This window comes from Canis lupus, chromosome 15 (genome assembly GCF_011100685.1).
Source record: "Canis lupus familiaris isolate Mischka breed German Shepherd chromosome 15, alternate assembly UU_Cfam_GSD_1.0, whole genome shotgun sequence".
Classification (NCBI taxonomy): Eukaryota; Metazoa; Chordata; class Mammalia; order Carnivora; family Canidae; genus Canis; species Canis lupus.
In genome coordinates, this window is record NC_049236.1 from 23,162,357 (window position 1) to 23,187,464 (window position 25,108).

Here is a 25,108-nt window from a genome sequence, read left to right on the forward strand (position 1 = left end):
AAGGCAACTCAATTGCTGATACTCTTCCTTTAGTCAGGCTACAAATAATTCTTCTGTTTCTTTGTCAGGTTAAAGTACTATCCTTTTAGACTTTTTTTTTCCTGCAATACTTATTTGGAAAACACAAGAGCCTGTGGACCAGTATTGATCTGCTGAAAATTTTTATAGGTAGCAAGTTTTGCCATTAAAGTCTTCATTCCTAAAATCTTAACACTGGAGTGGGGAAAAAGTTGATCATGGAACAACCACGGGCAATTTGTCATCCTTTCTGCTGAATTGGAAAAAGGGTCGTTTCTTCTGCCTTCTCCAGTTCATTGGATAACTAACGCATCCCATTTTCTTCCCACCTTTAGTTGCTTAGTAAACCCTAGGTTGAAGTTGAAACATGAAGTGGTGTTTGTTGGTGGACTCAAAAGAGGGAAATGTCTGGATCATACTTCCTGGCTCCCACTGGGAAAGAGCAGAGTCTATTGTTTTAATGCAAATGAAAAGTCTGTATTAAACTTTTCAAATATCCCCACTGCACTTTTATATCCTCACTGCGCTAAAAATCTTGAATCTAGTCCAGAAGGCTCAACATTATCTGATTCTAGCCTACACCTCCAGCTTTCTATCTTCCTATCCATCCCTTGTGGATGCTGCTATGTTCCTTAAGTGTTTCTAATGTGCCATACTCTCTTCCCCTCAGAATCTTAACACATCCTCATATTTTTCATCTGGGAAGCTAATCTTATCAGTTCTCTGATTAAATTAAAGCCTTTCTTGACCATCTATCTAAATGAAATCTTAGTTCCTAGAGATGTCTTAGACTGTTTATCTTGTTGGCTTCTTCCAAGCCAACAATGGGTAAATTCTTGTACATCAAATCTGTTTCTTACTTAAAATATGTTGTTTCTTCTTTTGTAATGAGCCAAAGAAAACTCTGTTTTTAAAGGACTCAATCAGGTCCTCTGGATAATCTTTCCCTATTTTATTTATTATTTATTTTTTAAAAGTCTTTATTTCAATTTCAATTAACATACCGTACAACATTAGTTTCAGGTGTACAATATAGTGATTCAGCACTTCCATACAACAACTGGTACTCATTACAAGTGCATTCCTTAATTGATTTGGTTTCTTAATTACAGATGAAAATTTTTTTCATATCTGCACCTATATCAGGGCTTGGTTGAAAAACTGGATGAAAAAAAAAAACTGGATGAAGATGAGTATACAGTGGCCAGGAATCTTGGGGGACACGTACCTACATAAGGGTTAGACATAAAAAGACAAATTGACCAAGATCATCTCTAAACTTCCTTCAAATTATGTTTCTGTCATCTTCTGATTCATTTGCCAGTTCCATGAATTTAACTACAAAAATAAGTCTAAAATGTATTTCTTACTGCTACCATCGTATTTCTTTATTTTTCTGAGCATACCTAGTAGTCTATGAATTTGTCTCTTTTCCTGTAGTGTAATTACCAGACTAGGCTTGATAAAATGTACTTCTGGACATCTCATCTTGACACCAAAATAGCTTTCCATTGCCTGACAAACTGTAAGTTCCCCTAACACAGTATATCCTCAGGTTATTGTGTAGCCTTTCTCTTTTTAATTGCCAATATGGCCTATAAATCATAATTGAACTTGACTAGATCACATTACCCTCTCTCTAAATCTCTACCTTAACAATCATTAAATCCTATCTCACATGCCACCTTTTCTCTTAAGACTATTCCTGAACCCCAAGATCATTCATGTCTTTGATTTGGGTTAGAATATTTTGAAAATTTGTCTTATCTTTAGGTGGTCTGAGTTCAGACTTAGTGGCCAAGACTTGAATAAATTCTAGAAATTCTACTTTTTATCGAAATTCTATTTTTTAATCAATTCTAAAACTGATTCCTCTATAAGGTAAATTTTCCTTTAAAAAACTTTTTCTCTAATTGCTTTTCTGCATAACTAAAACTAGAAGAGAAGGTATGTTGTAGGCAGTGTATCAGGTATTCAGTTTGTAATCTACTTTAAAGGTTAATGTTCAATTAAATACGCTAAGATTTGATGATAAGTGTTAGTAATGGAAAATAGAGTAATTGAATCTGATCATATGACTTTCAGTTATCTGCTTCTTGTTTTCCATTGCATTAGACTTTTTCTTTTCTTCCAGATTTAGGCAAATATATGTGCAATGTCTATAGATAATTTAATAAAAATTTAAGAGGAAATTTAAATTTTTAACTAAAGTCTAGACGTTTTTACAGGACTCCAGACTCATGTATCGATCTATCTGACATCTCTTTCTGGATATCTGATAGGCATTTCAAAGGTAACATGCTCAAAATAAATTCTTAATCTCCCTCCCCAAAGCTTACTCCTTCCACATAATCTTGTTAATAATGACTTCATCCTTCTGTTTGCTCAATCCAAAATCTTTAGAGCTTTCCCTCTACTCTCTCTTTCCTTATACTCCACATGTCACACATCAGCAAAGCCTGCCAGCTCCCCTTCAAAATATGTTCAGTATCTGATGCTTCCTTTCATTTCTGCTGCTGTGATCCCCATCACGTCGTGATCTGTTGTGTTGACATTGCAGCAGCCTAATTGCTCTCTCTGTTTATATCCTTATCTCCCTTCAATCTATAATCAGCACAGTAACAGGAATGATTCTATGAAAATATTTTAAAGCCTGTCATTCCTCTACTCAAATGAATGTTGTGAGAGTGTCCTACAATGTCATATACAATTTACCTTCAATATCTCTTCAATTCTTGCTAGCCACACTGGCTTCCTTGTTATTCTTCAAATATATCAAGCACGGTTCCAGCTTAGGGCCTATAATTATGCATTTTCCCCTGCCAGGATGTTCTTTTTTCAAGTATTCCCATGATTTGTTCCCCCACCTTCATCAGGAACTTCATGTCTTCTAATCAATGAGGCCTTCTCTGACTAGTTAGTTAAAAATTTCAATATCTTTGGATCATCTCTGTCTCTTTCTTCCATTCCTTATTTCTCTCCAAGACACTAATCATCATCCAAAATGCGATCGATATACAATACTTATACTTTTATTGTAAATAACTATCCTGAATGTAAATTACACAAGGGCATGAACTCCTATTTGGCTTATTCGTTGTTTACCCAGCAGATACAATAGCACTTAGCACAAATTAGGTGTTCATTAGATATTTATTGAATCTTGAATTAATATGGTACATTTAGGAATGAATGAGTTATCTAACTCATTTATTTTCTTATTTTTAAGTGTTATTATACCATATCATTTTTATGAATTATGTAATTTTCATACATGTCGTTATCATTCTATATCTTAGTCTTCTGAGCAAAAGCCCTTGCACACACTCAGGGAAAGACATAGTTGAAAAAAGTGCTTATCTCACTTAGTTCATTGTTCTTTCATATTACTAACTGTAAGGTGCTTATATTATGTGTTCAGTAAATGGTTATCATCTTGAATCCTTAACACCAGGCTCAGAGCCTCACACACGGCATGCAAATAGTAAACCAGTGGTTAATATGAAATCTAATAAATTACTCCAAGTAGGACCATGTGATTGTAGATGATATAGATACCTTTGTGTATGTATTATCAGTGTGCCAGATGATGTTCTAGAAAGTGTTTTGTCAAATTGATTGGTCACTTGGTTTTGTCAATTTAAAATATATGCAAGATAAAAAAATCAGAGTTATATAAATTATTAATTCAGCTAATAATATTGTTTATTTAGAATTATTGTATAATCAACATTTACTATATATCAGATGTATTTGTGTCCATCTGAACATTTAAATGTAAGTATGTCTTTCTTGGGAACTGAATCTTAAAACTCAGACAATACCCAGGAAAGTGCAGAAGATTAAATGAGCATGTAACTTTCTTTTCTACTAGTGTTTATATATGAAGCCAAAGTAAGTTTACCTGAGATTCGGATGAGTGATTCTGGGAGCAAAATTGAGCATTAATCAAGTCACAGTTGTTTTGTCCTCTACCTTTTGAACTGGTGGCCTCCGAAGAATAATCTTAAGGTTCTGCCCATTAAATGTGGTGATACTAAGGGCAGTTGTAATAAAAAATTGCCACTAGGTGCATAATAAAGAAATATTTTTGAATCCATTTCTCCCTTCTGTTTAACAATTTTTGGTAATTCTAATTGTTTTCCATTTTTCTCCTTTATTTTTTAGTTCCCAGTATTCCCACAAATATTACTTTTTCTAATGTTCAGGCCACTAGTGCAACATTAACATGGATGAGACCTGACACTATTTTTGGCTACTTCCAAAATTACAAGATAACCACTCAACTGCGGGCTCAGAAATGCCTAGAATGGGATTCTGAAGAATGTGTTGAATATCAAAAAATTCAATACCTTTATGAAGCTGACCTAACTGAAGAGACAGTGTATGGATTAAAGAAATTTAGATGGTACAGATTCCAAGTGGCTGCCAGCACCAATGCTGGCTATGGAGATGCTTCAAATTGGATATCTACACAAACCCTTCCTGGTCGTAAGTATTATCTTCTATATATGTTGACACGTTTGCATTCAAGAACAAGCCCTTCGAATGCTTTTCCACAGATCACTCAAAATATAGGTAATGATTGCTCTTGCAACTTTAGTTTTATATTTTAAAACTAACTAGATACCCTACTTGCTTAGACATCATTAATCGTAATTAGCTAAATAAATTTATATTGCTTATCCTGAACACTAGCTACATGGAATTGTAGTGGTTTCCATGAAAAGGAAATAAATAAATATATTTATTTATGAATATAAATACATTTATATTTATGAATATAAATATATATATACTGATATCTATTAAATTGATGATTTTTACATAATATAATTTTGTGTAAAATCACTGAACATGAAAATTACTAAAGTCGTGTATTAACCAATGCATGTAATAACATTTGTTTTTAATTTAATTGAATCCCAGTGGGAAATTCAATTTCAGATATTATTAGTTAAGGCTTTTCTCAGACTTTCAGAGTTGACCAAGGACTTAGAGTCTTTCCTTGAAATAAAGCATTATGGGCCTCTCTTATAGGCTGTATTATATATATAGCCTGTATATATATATAATTATTATTATATATTATTAGGCTATACTGATTGCCACTGAGCACTCTTTGGTCATGCCTACATTTTCCCTTAATATGTGCTCTGATGCTCTGCTGCTTTTAGGCCAGACTTTACAGCCTTTTCAGTGACTTTAGGCACACACACATACACACACATGCATATACACACATGCACACGACACAGCTGAGACAGATCTGCTGGCAAACAGCTTTTCAGCTTGTGCTTTATATCCATATAAAATTCTGAGGCAAAGAAATACCAAGGGTTCAACTCCTAGCTTGAGATGTGAAGAAGGAAAAAAACACAGAGAAGAAATAAAAAATAGTTTCTGATCATTATTTTGCCATCTGCCCATCTTTCTGGACTTTTGTATTCAAGAAAGAGCTCTTTAAATACCTTTCCATAGAAATCATTCAAAGTATGGGTAAAAATGCTATTGTAACTTTCGTTTTATAATTTAAAACTAACTGGTTACACTACTTGGTTAGATAACAGGATTAACCATGAGTAGGTAAATTTCTGTTATTTATTCTGAACACTATCTACATAGAATTGTAATGGTTTCCATGAAAAACAAATAAATTTCAAATCAAGTCCTACAAGCCAGAGCTCTGAGGAATGTCTGCACTGCCTGAAATGCCATTTCCACCCCAAGCCATCCTGAGCAAATTTCAAGTTGGCCTGGTTACCCAGCTCAGTACCATCCCATGTAAACCATCCAAAGAGGGACCTTATGTTACCATTCTTTTATCTTAAGCAAGATTATTACTAGATTATTCCTTTCAGATTCAAATCACATTTTCCTAAAAATTTTTGGTATCTATAAGTAAACACACACACAGACTTTCAGTGATGAAAAGGTGCTGTTGTAGGCCTTTGTAGTCCTAAAGGCTTTATATTTTACATCACAAACTATATTCCCAGGAGTACCTAGTATAATTTTTATGTAGTAAATTTCCAACCAATATTTGTTCATGCAACTCAACATTTGAGATAGAATCCAAACAACTCAGCTTTCAACACATTATCACCTCTCCTCCTTGTAGCACTTTGACTCTTAGTTTCTGTAATCTCTGCCCTTCTTGTTTTTCTCTTATCTCCCTGATAGCCCTTTCTTAGTTTCCTTTTCTCGTTCCTTTTTTAAATGTAAGTATTGAAGTGCCCAGATATCTATATTTGTACATTTTCTATATCAACACACAGCCCGTAGGCGATCTTACCTTGAAGTGACCTTATCCTGCCCTATGACTTTAAAGTCTGCTGATACAGTGATTATTCTCAAATATTTGTTTCTAGTTCTGATTCCTCCCTAGAACCTCCCTAGATTACTATATTTGCCTGATCAACTGACATCATTCGACATGTGTATCACATATATCTTTCAAAATTTAATGTGGTCTAAACACCAAACCTCTCATCCTCCAATCTACTCTATCTCAGTAAAGTGCACCACTACTCATCTGTTACAGAAAATGAAAATCTAGGCCATGTTCTTTTCCTCCTCAATTCTTTCCAATGATTTATTTCAACTGTGCCATCTAAACATGTCCCTCCATTTGCATTGCAATTGTACTAATCCTATCCTTCATTACTATTACCACTGCATTAACCTAACTGACCTCCTGAGCTTCCCGGGCTGATCTTTCTAAAACTGAATCAGATGATGTCACTTCCTTGTTTGAAGCCATCTGATGAATTTCCATTGCTTTAGAATAAAATTCAAATTTCTTAATATGATTAACAAAGTCCTAGATGACCTGGCCCTTACCTAACACTCCTAACCTCATCCGTAACTACTTTCCCACTTATCATTACTCACTCTCACACCGGACACTTTTTTCTGTTGCTTGAACACACTAAACTCCCAGGCCTTGGGCCTTCCACACACTGTTCCTTTTGACTGTAATGTTCTTTCACTTCCATCTCTGTATAAACAGCTTTTTATATAATGTGTATGCCTACTTAAATGATTCCTGCTCAGAATGGATTTCCCTGACCACCCAATTTAAAATAGCTTTGCCATCTTTTTCTAGAATATCATGCTATCTTAACGAGCATTTGTAATAGCTTTTCACTTTTATTTTCATGTTTTTAGAATCTGTCTTAACTATTGCTATTTCTCATTGCCTAGAGAATGCTGCCTGTTAAGAGTAGGTACTCTATAAATATTTCCTAAATGAGTAAAACTTGAATAGTAAGCTAAAATGGGTAGGGGAGAATGAACTGTTTTCCAGTTCGGGCGATACTGAGGATGATGGTGCCATAACACAGAAAAGGAAAAAAAAAAAAAATGGAAAACTCAAATTTGGATTGGGTTTAGTCAGTAAGTATGGTTATTTTAAACCTATTGGTTTTGAGAAGAAATAACTATTCTAATCCAATTAACTAGAAAAGAGAAAGAAATACATGCTCGGGAATATGAATGTAGGAAAAGCTAGGGATTTTAATCTAGTTCCATCAACCTGGAAAATCACAAGTGAAGATTTGATTAAAAAATTGGACACTGATGGGGTGGTTAAGCGTCTACCTTCCACTCAGGTCATGATCTCAGGGACCTGGGATGGAGTCTGCTCCTCCTGCTGCCTTTCCCTGCACTGTGCATTCTCTCTCTCTCTCTCTCTCTCTCTCAAATAAAAAATAAAATCTTTAAAAAAAATGGGACACTGACTGAATGGATAAACTTTAGAGTCCTGGGGCAACTGGAAGTTAACTGAAGAGGTACTATAATGAATGAAGCAGGCTTATGTAACGCAATTGGGAGTGGTGGAAACTGTGACAAATTAACAGAGATCGTGTTGTCTAAAGGCTTATTACTGTCCTATAGACAAAAGGACAGTTTTTAGAGAAATAGGAAATTTAGATTTTTTTTATGTGAAAACACTGTTTTTTGCTTATGACAATCTTTTAAATTTAAAATCATTTAGTAGTTCAAAATAAACACATCAGTAGCCCAGACCTGGCCTGTGGATGGCTACTTTGTAGCCTTTAGTTAAAATAGACCTTCTACTGCACAGACCATTAGAGGATTCAGACACAGGATTCCCATCCTACTCCTTACCATCATCTTACTTGGATAGTACCTGCTTTTACCCGCTATAGTGAGCCAGCAAGTGGGTTTTTTGAATGCATCATCCCTTTGAGCACTCCAGATATAATGATCAATGTTCAATTAGCATAAAATGACAACATGATTAATTCAGAATCTGCTAAATGAAACTGCGAAGTTGAGTTTTTAAAGAATCTCACATTCTTAAATTAAAATTTAGGAATTTTTCCATTTGAGTGTCATTGCTTCCAACCTAGTCTCCCTTCCTTCTTACCCCTTTTTAGGTGTGTGATCAACTCACTAGAATTTGGTTACTTTCAATTTCCTACTATTCCATTTTGCTCATTTTGATCTAAAGGAAATATGATAAAGTATTACAGACTTTTCACAATCAGTGTGTTTTTTTTTAAGCATTATTTTCCTAGTTTTACCAGTATGTCTCTCATTGTCATTGGTGGTTGGTTGGTTGGTTAGTTCTTGGTGTGATGGAGAAAGTAATCTTGGCTTCTCTTCACCCCAGTTTCCAGGTCTTGACTAATCCACAGAGCACCTCTCTACAAAGCACTAGTTTGTCTTTTATCTGGTACTTTCTTACTCTCTGAATCTCGTATTTCATTGCCACAATTTGAATTCACTATCAGACAATACTTGAGCACAGAAGATATTTATCAATATTTAAGTAGGTTGTCTATACTACTCCTATTCCCTTTCTCTTTTTTCCCTCTGCTTGAGAGCTAATTTTCTACTCTGTTGTTTATCAGTAGGATAATAAAAGTTTTCCTATTTTAGTTCCAGAGAATACATGGAAAGTGCCTTTCTACCACTGTGATTAAGAGAGAAAAGTAAAAAAAAAAATTATATATTTCAGAATTTGTGACAACATACATATGATTTTTCTTGGCATTTGCAAACTTACTAGCTTTTCACTTGAGTATTCTTTGGGGATAATAAATTGTGTAAGTTATGAGAATGAGTTGATTACCCCTTTTTAGTCTTAGGAATTGAGAGGACATATATACACACACACTATATACACACACACATTTACATCTGAATTTCATAATTGTACAGTAAAGGAAAAATTGTATTTATTATATTAAACCCAGGAGAGATAATCTGAAATTGCATTTGATATGGAAGAAGGAAAGGGGTACCTGGGTGGCTCGGTGGGTAAAGCATCTGCCTTTGGCTCATGTTGTGATTGCAGGGTTCTGAGATTCAGCTCCATATCCCCGCATTGGGCTCCCTGCTCAGCACAGAGTCTGCTTCTTCCTCTCCCTCTGCTTCCTTCCCCTGGCTCATGCTCTTGCTTGCTCTCTCTGTCTGTCTCCCAAATAAATAAATAAAATCTTTAAAGAAAGAAAGACACTATACATATTATTGCCAGATAATATATATGATGAACTAACTAACGTATAAGAATAAAATAAATTAGGGGCACATAAGTGGCTCATTAGGTTAAGCATCTTGCCTTCAGCTCAGGTCATGATCCTGAGATCGAGCCCCACATTGGGTTCCCTGCTCAGCGAGGAGTCTGCTTTTCCCTCTCCCTCTGCCCCTGCTCTTGTTCTCTCTCTCTTTCTCAAATAAATAAATAAAATATTTTTAAAAAGAATAAAATAAAGTAGCCAGGTAACAAAAAATCTTGAAGAACAGAAATGCTCTTAAGATAAAAAGTAAGTAATGATTAGGCATTTATTCTGAATATTAAAGTGAAAACTTTAATAACTTACTGAAGATATTTTGTAAACATAAAAAGTAATCCAGAAGAAAATTAATGTATTATCAGTCATAATTCAAAAAAGTGTTATGTTGTTTCACAATCTGATGTAAGAAGATAAATTCATGAAAATGAACAATTTCTCCCAAAGATAAGAAAGACTAAACAACACTAAACAACAATATAAATTAATACAACTCACTATTTTCATATATGTACACTTCTAATGGCATCAAGTTGCACACAAGCACGTAGTAATAGACCCTCATATCAAAACCTGGAACTTCTTGAAAAGGAGCTAGAAATTGATGGCTAGTTTGATATGAACTTTTCAAAATTTTTAATTCAAAATTCAAAAATTAAATAACTCTAAAAAAACCACCCCATCATAAAATGTTCTGAAATGGCCAATAGAATAAGAAAATATGTATTAATATCTCTCTTTGAGCTCATGAAGAGCACTCAAATTGAAGATCCAGAAAGCAAAGTTAAAATGCACACTAAGAATTAAATTGGGTTATTTTCTGAATTTGAATCTACCACTGTAAACCAGAGGGAAGAAAGGAAACAATATTCAGCCAACTCAAGCTAACATTTCTTTCTCCCACATACTCTGATCTAGATAATGGAAGCCAAATTGCTTTTCTCCTTAAGTCATCTGTATAATAGCCATAACTCTCTACTTCATGCTGAGTGTGTATAGATACAAACATAATCACAAAAATTACAAATGGCAGAAATATTTAACTGGAGACATTAAAGTCTTGCAGATTATTCTACTCATCTCTCTTTTTTTTTTTTTTCTGATTACCCTTATACTCAAAAGCCATTTGAGTTGTGCGTGGGGGAGGAATGTAGAATGGAAAGCTGTTAAATATCTCCATGGTGCGCAATAAGTACTTATAATGCTGAGGAAATGTACAACTTTAAAAGAGTGTGGGTGTGAAATTAGTATGGAATGAAATGGGACTCTCATAATGTGCATCTCCTATAGACCACCAGGACTGGAAGACAGCAAGAAAGGAGAATTCCTGGGGTAACACTTAGGTTGTGAAAACCACAGGATACCATACTCATGAGGAATTTTAACTACCCAAACATCTGTTAGGTTAAAAAAAAAAATTCAACAAAACATGCCTCATCAAAGAGGCTTCCAAGGAATGCAACTTTATGATCTAAAAAGAAGAAAAACTAAATAGAGGGCAAATGCGCCTTAACATTTTTAAAAATAGGAAATGGTTACTGAGTTACTATATAGTCAATTATTTTCCTTAATTTATCCTAAATGGTGTGATGCACTTACAATGTGATAAGCGCTATCATAACAAAGGTAGATATTATCCCTTCTATAAAGAAGCAATTATATAAAGATAAGAAGAAATGTTAGCCATAAATAAATAGGAAAATAAAATCCAAGACATAAAGAAGCCCATTTGGTAGCAATGCATTTTTAGAATGGCTCTAACCTGCTGCCACCAGAGGAAATGAATATAATTTATTTTAGGCACAGTGGTTTTGTACTTCTGTGAAATTAGTTAGATGCTGTTGAAAGTCTTCTCAGTTAGTTGCCTGAGACTCCCAAATGTGTAGTCCAAGAGGACATGTCTCTTCTAGACCTGTAGATTGAAGTTGCTGGTATGACTACTTAGGTTGCCACAGACACATCAGACCTTGTATTACCACTGCCCTTGCCCCACTGCACACCTTTCCTGCCTGTGTGTTCCCTGTTCCAGTGCATCATACCATTGTTTGTTTAATTGTTCATGCCAGCCTCCTAGGAATCATTAATTCTTTCTAGTTGTCTTCCATTCTCCTCCCCCAAGTCCACACCTGAGTCCTATTGAATTTACCTTCTAAGCACTGTCTTGAATTTGTTTATTTTCCTCTATTCAGAGTCTCTAAATCCAGACTCTTAAAATTAATTTTCTAGATTATTACAAAAGATATCTAAATGATCTTTCTGGTCTAATTTTCTCTACCCTCCTCTACCCTCTACCTGAACCCTCTACCTGAATACAACTATCTGACCATGTTATTCCCCTGCTTAATAAAATCTTTGATTTAAGTTTTGTTTTCCTGTTTTGCAAAAATGATACTTCTTGGTAGCTCTATAAGGTAGGTCATCTGTGATTGATTTCTCTTTTCTTTTCTTTTCTTTTCTTTTCTTTTCTTTTCTTTTCTTTTTTTCTTTTCTTTCTTTTCTTTTCTTTCTCCAGCTTCCTTTTCTTTATATCTCACGCCAGGCATTTCTTATGCAAACCCTTCTATGAGTTCCTCTTTCCACTCCCACTTGAAAGTTGTTTCCAAAGTACAGAACATTTTGCTTTGTAATTGTTTTTCTCTCTCTTTTGTAGAATTCTGAGCTCCTTAAAAGTAGAGAGGACAGGGGGGCCTGGGTGGTATAGTTGGTTAAGCCTCTGACTCTTGGTTTCAGCACATATTATGATCTCAGAGTCTTGAAATCAAGCCCCACGTTGGGCTCCACACTCCACATGGAGACTGCTTGAGATTCTCCCTCTCTCTCTCTCTCTCTCTCTCTCCCCCTCTCTCTGCCCCTCTGACTCATGCACTCTTTCTCTCTCTAAAATAAATAGATTAATTTAAAAAAACAGAGATGACTAGGTTATCATGTCTTATGTATGTTTCCATCCTCCTGCCTACTCAGTATCTAAGACTAAATGATTATGGCATTTGGACTTCAAAAGACATTTTGACTTAATGTGAAAGTATTTCAATGCCAAAATTCTCCATTGCAAAAAATTCATCCCAATTCTTTGCTTCATTTTTTTTGTCTGTAATTTGTCTTTCAAATAGTTACATGGTTATAACCAAAATTAAAATTCTCCCAGTTACTTTCCACGTTTAGCATGTTCAGCTTCTTTATTTCACAAAACCAGTCTATTTTGTATTGCCTATATTATGTTTATGTTTCCTTTTCATTAGCGTAGGAAGTATGATTACTGCATGTAGGAAAGAACTATGCATGTAGTAAATTGAGAAATACTTCAAATAATAAAAGAAAACAATGTGTGCATATTTTGGAAGCATTAATGGTATCTAAATGATTAACTGAAAGAATAAACTTAATAAATTTGTATAGCAAGATGGGATCATAGTAGATTGTTAGTCCATGAAGAAAACAAAAAAGAACAATGTCTAAATTTTCACTGCTAAATATGATTACAAAGAGAAGCTATTTGGATGAAATCATAATTTAAATAGCATAATAATAAGTATATAAAATTAAAGAATTTAATAGAGCACTCAACTATATATTTAACCCAGAAGAGCTTTTGCCAGGTTATTAAACAAGTTTTTAGAGCTTAAATAAAAATATTTTTAAATTCTGTTACATGAGCACATTGAACATATTTTTCAGCAAAACCACTAAAAATCAAAGGATATTATAAAGATCATCAGTTATTTTTTGTCATTAATATTATAGAAAGACTGGTTATCATAAGGAAAAAATGAGAAAAATATCTTTCCCCTAAGTATAGATAACTGCATTTTATTTTTCAAATATTCAGATGAATTCTCTCATCTTCTCATCTCAGACTTCAGATCTCATGGTGAATTGAATTTATTTGGACTCCTGAGAATCTTTTTTTTTTTTTTTTCCTTGGTTCCAAAAGACAGGATGAAGTTAGGCTTAATTCTTTGTGATTTTCAGTCATTAATCTCAGTTCATGTCTGCCTCAGTATTAGGCCCTGGGTCAACAAAAATTCAGCTCCATTTTCTTCTGGATTACTAAGGAAGTGGGGAAATGTCTAATTAGATTATGGGAAACTCCCAAATCTGAAAAGAGCATATGATTGCTATACCTGGTAGTTTAGGGCACTTATTGGTTGGACACAGTAATTGAATCGAGATCCCTTGGCTGAGTCATTAGGAATAATGACTATAATAGCTAAGCTTATCAACTGTTATGTGCTGCTTCTAGTCTAAGAACTTTGCACACATTGATTCATTCATGAACGTCATTTATTTCTAGGGCAGAGTCTGTGCTCTTAGGACTTGGGCAAAGCCTCCTGGTGATATGAAAGTACCACAGAAAACAAACAAACAAAACAAAACAAAAAAAAGCCAGAGAGGTGCTAAGTAGAATTACAGAGAGAAGATACTCAGGTTAAATTATAATTTAGAGAAAATAACAGTAAGCATATAAAATCAAACTGTTTACTAAAGTATCCAACTCAATATTTAGTGTAAAAAAAAAAACCTTTTGCCAAACCTTAATCAAGTTTCCCAGAATATAAATAAAAATATTTTGAAATCCCATTTGCATAAACAAATGCAATGTCTCTTTCAGCAAAAGCTCTACGAACCGAACAGTTAAAGGAAACGTTAAGGATTATCACTATGTGGTATTATTAATGAGAACTAAAACAGACCTGGAGATATTAGACAAGCTCTTAATATATAATTAAACCATCTCCATTCCTAAACAGATTGGATGGGACTTCTCTTCAAACTACACTTTCATTTCTTTTCTCTTTACTGATATATCTGATAGCTATTTTTACCCTGCATACAATGAATGGAAGGATGAAATAGGGACAATTATCTTGGCCCCAACAGTCTATTGTGGTGATAACCCTATCTGATATGGTGATGGCCTTATCTGTATTATTCCAGGTGGTTTCTTCACAGAACTTCTGTGTTCTTATAGAACACATGGCCTGTTATTACCGTAGGAACTTTGGGAATGAGAGGGAGTGACAGTAGGGAGAAACCTCTTCATGGTTTACCCAGTATTAAAAGAAGTGGAAGGTAGGAGGAGACTAGTGTGTGGAGTATGTGTTGGCTGGATGCACATTTCCATGTTATCACCACAAGCACCCAAGCCCACCTCCACTGCTTCAGTAGCCCTCACAGAAGCAGTAATTTAATCCCTACTCAGTCTTCTGGTTTAGTTAAATCTGGGGTGTGACTTCAGAATTTGCTTTTCTAACAACTTCCCAGGGAGTATTAATGCTGCTTGTGTGGAGACCCATTTTGAGAACCACCACTATAGAACGTTATTTTATAAACACGATGCTATTCTAGAAAAAGACGTATTAATCGGATCCTAAAAGCAATAGTACTAATATTAGAATATTTTTATTCTTAACTCGCATGGCTAGTGTTGGAACTGAGAGTTTTTTGTATTTTGTTTTTGTTTTGTTTTGTTTTTCTCAAGTTAAACCAGACTGAAATGACTCAGAAAATTACTCATTACACATCACAGAAAATGGTCATTCAGTGAGGTCTAATACTGTGGACATCCCTGAATCATACTCAGTACTCATCAGTCTGATTAGACATTCTTAGGCATATGATGCCTTTGTGATGCCATCTTGCTGTTGGAAAATTAACTCTGAGACAAAATTAAGATCCTGTAGAATAGTAGGAAATATTTTATACACCAACCATAGCATACCATACTAGGCAGTGAGATCCCTGGGCTTACCAGGGAAAGAGAGCTGATTAGTGTAGTATTGTAACCAGTAGGCTATGTCCTAGGATGCTCTTGGCCTGCATGCGTATGGTTAATCTAATTGCTGAACTTCTTCAGGTCTCTTGATGAGTTGAATTATTTAAAATGCAAGGAATCCACTCAAACCACCCAGCCAATTAAATTTACTCTAGTCCTGAGAGACATCTAAAACTGAAAGCTAATTCTTCCAGGTGTGCTGAATCAAAGCCAACTCACAGTCCTATGGGCTAATACTGCATAAGCTGAGAAAGAATGGAGTGCTTCATGTAGTGATGACAGTAGCTAGGAATGTGGTCGTCCATGCTACCAAATCCTGAAAACAAAATACCCTGAAGGATAGCCCCTTGAAATAAGCTTTAAGTTAAACTTATATCCAAATAGATATAGATATTTAAATCACATGTGTGCAGAGCTCAAGATTTTCTGTCTTGTGAGTTGTCAAAACATTTATTTATGTTTATTCTTTTATGAAAGTCATGATAGCATGGCGCACTAAAAGACTATACAGTATTTTCTACATTTTTCATCATTAAATTCTCAGGGATCTGTAGAAGGCAAAGCTACTAGTAAGTCTTTGAATGTGCTTATTCTGAACATACAGTATTAGACACACCAAAATATATGGTTCTTAATCAAACTGGCATAGACTTGGGGGCATTAAAACTTATATGTACAAGGCAAAATGATGGTCTATCCAGACTCACCTTTCAGCTAACACACTTAGCATGGGGACACAGATGGATGGGAAAGATGACCCTGACCCACATAAGACCCACATTCCTGTGCAAGGATAGAAGCATGATAATCAGGAAATGATGGTTGTTAGTTACAGAAAATGCATTATTGTGAAAACCAGGGGAAAAGTGCTTATGAGAGGAAGTGATTGGATTATGGGGAATGAGAGAATAAAGATAGATCATTCCTACTGAGTAAATTGCTGTGATTTATAAGAGAAAGGGTATAGTGATATCTTGGCCCATTACTGACTAGATTCATTTCACAAACAATCCTAAATCAGAATGTGACAGTTTATGGGGAGACAAACAAAGTCTCCCAAAGATGCTTATATGTTACTGGCATATTTTCATCTCCCCATACCTTTACTGCTTTAAGCTTCCTTGGTTTTGGTGGTTGGCATTTATGATTGTAATTTTGCATTCCTCCTTATGTGACTCTAATAGCAGGTTACTAAACATTGGAATAAAAGAGAAAATAATACCTATTTTATTATGTATTTTTGGCATTTTGATAATTTCCAAAAGAATACTACCTAAAAGAAACTTGCAGATATTATGTACTTAAAAGTATACTTTTTATTAAAATAACTAGATATTGTTTTATAATAGATGAACATTTTAATGTTCTGTATATTTCTCTTAAATTATCTGTGAATTAAGTGATTGTCTTTAATTGCTTTATACAGATGAAATAATGTTATATGCATATACTATATTCCTAAAGCAGTTTAGTAATATATGTGTTTACTCTTTTTTTTTTTAATTCAGATTAGGAGTTCTTATCTCATGATATGCTGATCCTTCAAGAATGCAGATTGATATATACATTCTAATAGAAATTTTCCACAAAGGATTCAACACAGGAAACACTTGTATTAAAAAAAAAAAAAGGCAATTTCATCAAATTTGCTGAAAATGCAAATGTTGCTTAGAGTGTTTCCTTAAAAAAAAATATGTCTTTGGAAAAAGTTCAAGAAATGGCATTAAAGCACAGCTCAGTGAAGGGCTAAATACCCTGCCTTTTTTATAATGATTGATTAGTGTAAAGAACTGAAAATATTTAGTAGTCCAATTGGTTAGTGTCATGAATGATCTTTAAATGTCATTTTTCTCTCAGCTCTGCTTGGGGTAGCAGATGCTCCCTGATGAGGACTTGATTACTAGTATTTAAGGAATGATTGCAGGGTTGACATTTTCCTATGAAAGACAAGAATTGAAGTAAGGCTTCATACTGCTTTCTGAGCCAGGCTACTGGCATACTTACGAGACTAGCCAAGGTTTCCTATAGGCAATGGTTTTGGATTTGCCCTCACTGGAGACCTGAAAGATTCAAACCACAGAGCAGAGGGGACATGGGCATATTAATTTGGAAATATTTCCAAAGACAGGCTATTATCAACATAATCCCAGAAAAATCTCATCAACTTTCTTAGTCACAGAAAATTCTCAGTAAACCGTGATATCTCGGCAACAATAATATACTGTCTTGTCTGCCTGCTAGAGTTAAATTAATTCTAATTAATTAAAAGTTTGGTTTAAAGGTTAGTCCCAACAGCCATTGAATTGATATATTTTATAGAGGTAAATGAATTAGATCCTGGAGATAATATTTCCTCTTTTTCTCTAATTAAGTTTGACCCATCTTTCTAGTATGAGTTAGATATCAAGTGTCAAAATCGATAGAGGCCCCTTTAGTCCATAAAAATGTATTATGGCATTCATTGTCTTTTTACCCATGATAACAGTTCTTACAAAGACCCTGATACTGGCGTTAAACTGGCTCCCATTTCTTCTACTCATTCTGACCTGGCTTTGGCCTCACTGGAGTCCTTGTTAGTCCTCGAATAGAGCAGTCAAAATCCTGCCTCAGGGCCTTTGTATTAGCCATAGTTTTGTCTGTGACACTGTTCCTTCAAACATTGCCATGCTCCTTTACCTCCTTCAGATCTTTGTTTTAAGGTCACCTGATTATAGCAGCATGCCCTGACCACCATATTTAAAATAGTAATTCGCATCAGCACCCCTATTCTTACTATCCTGCTTCATTTTTTTCATGATACATATCACTTTCTAACATATTATATAATTTACTTACATATTAGTATTAACTTATCTAAATTCTTATATATTCTTTGTCTACCTCCACTAAAATAGAGGTTCTGTGATCTTTAACTCTTCAATTTTCTTCTCCATCACCAGCACTCCAAAAATGCCCACCATATAACAGGTATTCAATAAGTAGTTATTGAGTGAAGAAGAGCATTTACATTCTAGAAACTATAAGGATAGGTCTAAACTGTGTCCATTGCTTCTGTAGTCTTTGTGTCTTCTCAGTGTCTGACACACAGAAGGTGCTCGATCAATATTTGCTGGTCAGATGAACATATAGATTTCATCAAAAAGCCAACAGAACATTTGAGTGTAACTAAAGAGAAAGGGAGCCTAAAATAGTTTCTTGAATTTAAAATACTTTAAATTTGTGGCCTGTCAGAAAATTGTTCCTTTCTATAATGGTTCTTACCAGGCTCAAAGGGAGGTTTTGCAAAAAGATTAATAAATGTTAAATGACAAAAACACTATTAATTAATCAGCAAATGTCTTAATTAATTTGTACTTAACTTCTAGCCCATCCCCATTTATAAAGTCAAAGGCAGCAGAAGACAGGCCATTAAAACCTACAAACCATCTTCTATTTTGCAAAAGCAAATTTCTCCATGAGGAAAGTATGCAGTAATGATCAGGAATGGTGTACCTGGTCCTGAGGCCTATCCACTCCTCGCTTCACATTCTGAATAGAGAGATTCAGAGATGATATTTGTTATTTTGCTACTTGTTAAGGCAGGCATAACATTTCTAAGGAATATCCAGTTGGAAAGGAAAGAGGGTTGTCACTATTAAATATGAAGTGCACTATTCTGTTAGGGCATCCAAAAGCAATTAATTATGCTAGTGGCAGGAGACCTCTCATAGCTCTCATTTGTTATATGTAATTATCTAAATGAATTATGCTACAATTTGAGACACCTTTCATAAATCTGGAATCATAAAATTAGAATAAATAAAGACTGAAAATCTTAGGATACGCAGGTGTGTTTGCCGGGATTCCATGATCTCTCTACATTAGTTACCAGAAATATCATGTACCCAATTCTGTCATCATTATTAGCACTTCTCAGATGATCAGACCTCTGAATCCTGAAGAATCTGCTCTTCACTCTCTCCTGGATGCCTCCTTGGGCCATATGGACTAGATCTCAATGTTCAGAGTATTGCACAAGGGTCAGGAAAGGTTTGCATAGGAAAGACATGTTATAGGTTTTGTACCTCAAAGGCATTTCCCACAGAAACTTCCTTATACATGATAGCTAGATTCCTCTATTGTTACATCTGAATATTGTTTTAAAATATTTTAATGCTACTATTAAATATATATTTTTATGGCCGAATTGGGTACCTATATTCCACACATAGTATCTCTCTTGGAAACATTTTCCAAGAGAAAATGCCAATGAGTGCCAATAACACACTCATAGTTAAAAAAATTGTCACTACCATTAACATTTTAAATAACTATCTGATGGTGAAATAAACCTTTTGGCTCTCTTCAGAGCATGTGATTCACTTGAATCAGATATGTTTTGCTCTATTTATGCTCTCAATTTGTAAGAAACTATCTGAAATTTTTGATAGAAATTCTTTTTCATCCTGGCCCTATCTTCCTAGTTCTAGGCTTATCTCTCAAATTGTCACGTAGGCATTCTCAGTTCTTGTGAGTATCTCATACTCAATGAGTACAAATCCAAAATTATTATCTCCTTCCTAAGCCTTATCCCTACCAAAAGTAGTATCTGCCCTGAATATGCTATTGGTTTGAATTCTATCAACATTCTCCTGGTATTAACATGTGAATTAGCTTTTTCTACATCCTCAATGTCAGTTTTTACCCACATATTATCAGCCTCAAGTTTTTTTTTTTAATTGAATTTTCTAAATGACTCCAGGATTCTTCTCCTCCTATCTATACCTAGTGTTACTAATCTAATTTAAGATCTCATCATATCTCATCTGGCTTTTTGGAAATAGGTTCCTTGGACTCAGTGCTTCAAAGCACTTGTCTATTTTATAACTACTGGAACTTTCTTCCTAAATCATTAGGAAAATAATTCCTTTTTAAAAAACCTTCAGGGACATTCTGTTACTTAAAGAATTAGTTTCAAATGCTTTAACAGAATAACCTTAGTTTCCAAAAGACCATCTGAGCCTGTTCCTTACTATATGAACACCAACCCCTCTGTGATATCTGTATTCCTTGAATTTAGGGATTCTAAATCTTCTTTGTACCATGGATTCCTTTGCCAGTCTGATGAAGTGTGTGGACCCCTTCCTAGAACAATATTTTGAATGTATAAAATAATAAACATAAGATTACCAAGGAAAGCACTTCTACAGTGATAAAATTCTGTCTCCGCACTCTGCTCTTTATGTCTTTGTGGCTTTGCTTGTGATCCTCTTAGCAAAGAAGTGCCCCTAAATCTGCTCCTCTGATTATTGAAATCCTTCCCATCTTTCAAAGCCTATTCAAGTCCATCTCCTCTGTGCATCTTTACCTAGACTCCCTACCCCATCTGTATTCACCACTTTGCCCTTTGCTCTCTCACAGTAGATCCTTTGTATTTTTAATAGTCCTTTCTTAAGTTAGCCCCTTATTATAATACATTGTATTAATTGACAATGATGGGCCAAACTGTAAACTAAAGGGCCATTTTCACACATAGTGAATTCATGTTTTCATGTTTTTTTGAAAAAACACTATGAAATATGTATATGAAGAGGAAACTGAGGTCCAGAAATTTTGTTTGACTAAGATAATACAATTTGTTGCTCTTATAAGTTATTTGAGGAAAGGAATATTTTGTCTTTTTTATACCTTCTCAGGATCTGTGGATTAATATTTGTTCAGTAGTGTTTGCTAATGTGGATTTAAAAATTAGAAAATCTGGGAAATACTTATTTCCCAGTATTTAATGCCCCTAGGATTGCCTAGGGTCCATAGAAGGACAGAGAGGTACCTAGAGAGTAGCACTGTTCCTAGTTCAATGTATGTCAAATCAACGGGTGACTAAATCCTTCTTAACATACTATAAACTCTTCTAGTTTCTAGCAGTTTCACAAATTGAAAATTACATAGGGGTTTTCAGCAGTCTGTTCCCTAAAATATTATCTCTTGTTTTGCACTCTTGATAAAAAAAAAAAAACAGTTATAAAAATAGAACAAATAGAATTTGTTTGGAATCGTAATGAATTCAGGTAATGTTTATATTTGTGATGATAGAAGTTGTATAACCTATTTCCTATGTTACTCCCTCGGTGAAAACAATAAAAGCAATCCAATTTTAAATATAATTCCCTTGTACCAGTTTCACTTTTTTGTAGTCAAACATGTTTCTGCAGGTTTTCCTAAAACAACATTACTAGGTAATCTATTTTTAAATAAAAACACTTATTCAAAAAGATTTGTTTTGCAATAGTAATGCTTTCATTTCAAAATATTACTTCGAGTTTAAAAATAATATATTTATGATCATTAATTTCTTATGTGGAAGTTTCTTATATATAGCAAGTATTTTGCAAGGAATTGCATCTTTTGATTTGCCAATGCTTTTGCATGCTGTGAGCTATAAATTAATGTATAATTAATTCATTATCACTATCCTTTTCTCATGACCTTTTCTATTATTATAATATATAGCAAAGACTAAATCAGATGTCCCAGGGTAATTAATTTTCTATTTTCACAGCTCCAGATGGTCCTCCTGAAAGTGTGTATGTAGTAGCAACATCACCTTTTAGCATCAACATCAGCTGGAGTGAACCTGCCACCATTACTGGACCAACATTCTATCTAATTGATGTCAAATCGGTAAGGTGTGTCTTACCTTCTGCAAAAGACAGTATAGAGAGTGATTAAGAATACACATTTTGGAACCAGACAATTTGAATTTTAATCCTAGCTCTATTTGATCTCAAACAACTTACTTAACCTGTGTGTGTTTCAGTATCCACATCTGTAAAACAAAGATTAATAATAGTACCCAGGGTACAGATTTTGTGAAGACGAAATTAGAAAATAAGCATAAAGAACTTTAAACATTGCTTAAGTAAGGCTCCGTAAGTGTAAGTAAGGCTCAATAAATGTAAGTAAAGTATTATTAGCCTGATCATCATTATATTTATCCCCAGGGTATAGATAATGTATATAAACAAGTGGTTAAGTTGATGATCAGGGGATCCCTGGGTGGCTCAGCGGTTTACTGCCTGCCTTCAGCCCAGGGCATGATCCCGGGGGTCCTGGGATCGAGTTCCGCTTCGGACTCCCTGCATGGAACCTGCTTCTTCCTCTCCCTCTGCCTGTGTCTCTGCCTCTTCTCTCTCTCTGTGTGTCTTTCATGAATAAATAAATAAAATCTTAAAAAAAATTGATCATACATTGATTTAAAATACAGTAAAAAAGTATTTGCTTCAGCACCATATATACTGAAATTGAAATGATACTGAGAAGATCAGCATGGCTTCTATACAGGGATGACATTCAAATTCATAAAGCATTGCGTATTTTTAAAAATAATAATAAATACAGTAAAAAAAATCATAATACAAGCGAAGGGAGAAGGCATTAGGAGAAATAGCTCCCAAATCACGTAACATCAGAGCTTAATTTTGAAAAATACTGGAAGCAGAACACGAAAAAGAAATGATAATAAAAGTGTGAAAAGGAAGATTCATTCACGAAAAAGTAAGCAGTTCAGGAATCCTTGATAAAAGCATTTGAGAAAAGTGCTGAGAGAAGCTGGATTAGGAGGCAGACTGTATAACATGTAACAGAGTTTGGGTTTTATGATTAAGACCAGTGGAGTGTCCACTGAGGAATTAAAGCAGTGTTCGGATATAGATTTCTATTTTATAGGATCAGCTTCATTGCACTGCAGAGGATAGAGCAGTCTTATTGCAAAATTAGGCAAGGGAACAAGAAACTGTGTGTAAGTGGGAAAGAAAAGATAAGGACAGAGGAAATGTAGCGAGGGAACAGAATGAAAAATAATTTAAATCTACAGGATTTGGTGGAAAAAACCAGGGATGGTGAGTGAAAGGAATAATCGAGGATGGCTTTAAGATATATGATTTGGAAAATTGGGAGGAGAAAGAAATTTGTAAAGGAGAGGAATGAATTCAGTATTAGATGCATTGAGCTTGGGATGCCTGGGAGTCCTCCAGGTGAAGACACTCCCTTAACACTATTATATACAGGTCTGCAGCTCAGGAGAGGAAATCTGAATTTGCAGATTGAGCAAGTGTGGGTATTTAGAGGATAGTTGAAATGAGAGGAAGGGATGAGATTAAATATATAGCATGTAGTGTAAGGGCCCCTTTTGTAAGAACTAACCTGAGGATTGAATGAATGAATCCTGAGGAGTCCAAACATTTAAATAAGAGGCCTGTGAGGAGACCAAACTGGAGTGGCCATCCAGACAGAGGGAAACCCAAGCATGAGAGTCCAGCTTTTCACTAAAACAGGGTAGGGTGCTCAACAACGTAAATAATGCCGAGTTGCTAGCTAGGATTAGGTTTGGAAAAAACTCATTAGTGCCCTGCTTGGGTTTGACTCGGCCTGATGACACTCTGTTCTCATGGCATGTAATGCATGGAGTCAGATAACTTATGGTGAATTCTCCTTCCCCTGCCTTGCTGTCTCTACCTATCTTTTGTTTAGCATTTATAATTTTATTATGTCTTTATGTTATTTCTAATCTTTTTTTTTTTTTTTTATTTATGATAGTCACAGAGAGAGCGAGAGAGGCAGAGACATAGGCAGAGGGAGAAGCAGGCTCCATGCACCGGGAGCCCGACATGGGATTCGATCCCGGGTCTCCAGGATCGCGCCCTGGGCCAAAGGCAGGCGCCAAACCGCTGCGCCACCCAGGGATCCCTTTATGTTATTTCTAAAATGGAGGTGCTTCTATCTCAAAAGACATGTTGAGATTAAAATGAAAATTTAAAGGCTTATTGGTAGGTTTGTACTCCCATTTAGTCTTCTGTTTATGTTCCTTTTTAGAGCATATTTGTGAAGACTTTTAGTTCATAATTAGCTAAAAGTAATCAACACGCATGACAAATGCTCTGGGAATATGTATTAAAAGCAAATTGTAAAATGATAATACTGTGTTTCTGTCAAAGACTTATTAATAAAAATAGTTTTCTCTTGAAATTTATGCTTAAAGGAAGGTAAAATAAAATATTTTTAAAAGGTGATTTATAACCTCATTCTTTTAGTATTGTTATAGAGATTAAAAATGGGCAAGGGAAAGAGAGAAGGGTGACTAACATGGTAATTGCTTATTTTATATCAGTTACAAAGTAGCCTCTCCATAGCATTACCTTATCTTATCTAACATTTTAATGTAAATATATTATCTTCATTTTACATAAAGGGCAATGGAGGCACAAAGTTGATAGCTTCTCAAATAATTAAGACTTGGCTATAATCAGCAAACAGTGGTGTGATAGAAGAAAGGAAAAAACACCAAGCAGCAAATAAAATCTGCCAAGTTGAAATATATGCTCATCCAAACCTTTTGGGTCACAGCCAGCATTGTACTAGGTGCTGGGTACCTAGAACAAGTCTGATGTGGTCATTGTCTTTTTAGAGCTTATCTGCAGCTCATTTCATGGATATAGAATTATATGCTGTCAAGAATCAACAACGCCTAGGCCAGAGAAGAACACATATCATTGGATTTAGGACTTATGCTATAGCCTGGCCTTTGCCAAATACCAGACATGGGGACATAAAACTCTTTTCCTGAGAGCCTCAAGCAAAACTTGACCATCTTAAAGATATATGGGCACAGATATCACGCCCTGGGTGATACTACCAGAAATTCATGCATTTTTGTAGTCCTTTGTTCATTGTTCCCTTTATTTTTGTCAAAGTAACAAATATTGTTTCTATTCACCAAAACAAGGATGCAAAGCAT

At 34.8% G+C, this 25,108-nt stretch overlaps 1 protein-coding gene, 1 long non-coding RNA gene and 1 other non-coding gene across 3 annotated transcripts in view; 2 read left to right on the forward strand and 1 right to left on the reverse strand.

Annotated features, from left to right (window-relative positions):
• LOC119869330 overlaps window positions 1-9,468 on the reverse strand; it is a 67,451-nt gene extending 57,983 nt beyond the window's left edge. Inside the window, exon 1 of the long non-coding RNA XR_005370406.1 lies at window positions 9,294-9,468. This is a non-coding gene — a long non-coding RNA (uncharacterized LOC119869330). The remainder of the gene's footprint in view (window positions 1-9,293) is intronic.
• The window catches only part of PTPRQ (protein tyrosine phosphatase receptor type Q), a 246,833-nt gene that overhangs the window by 153,479 nt on the left and 68,246 nt on the right, over window positions 1-25,108 (forward strand). The window contains 2 exon segments of the mRNA XM_038558531.1: window positions 4,186-4,509; window positions 21,875-21,996. Coding sequence (XP_038414459.1) covers window positions 4,186-4,509; window positions 21,875-21,996 — 446 coding nt within the window.
• On the forward strand, window positions 22,589-22,693 carry LOC119869471. The gene has a single exon (XR_005371030.1). It is a non-coding gene; the product is annotated as a U6 spliceosomal RNA (small nuclear RNA).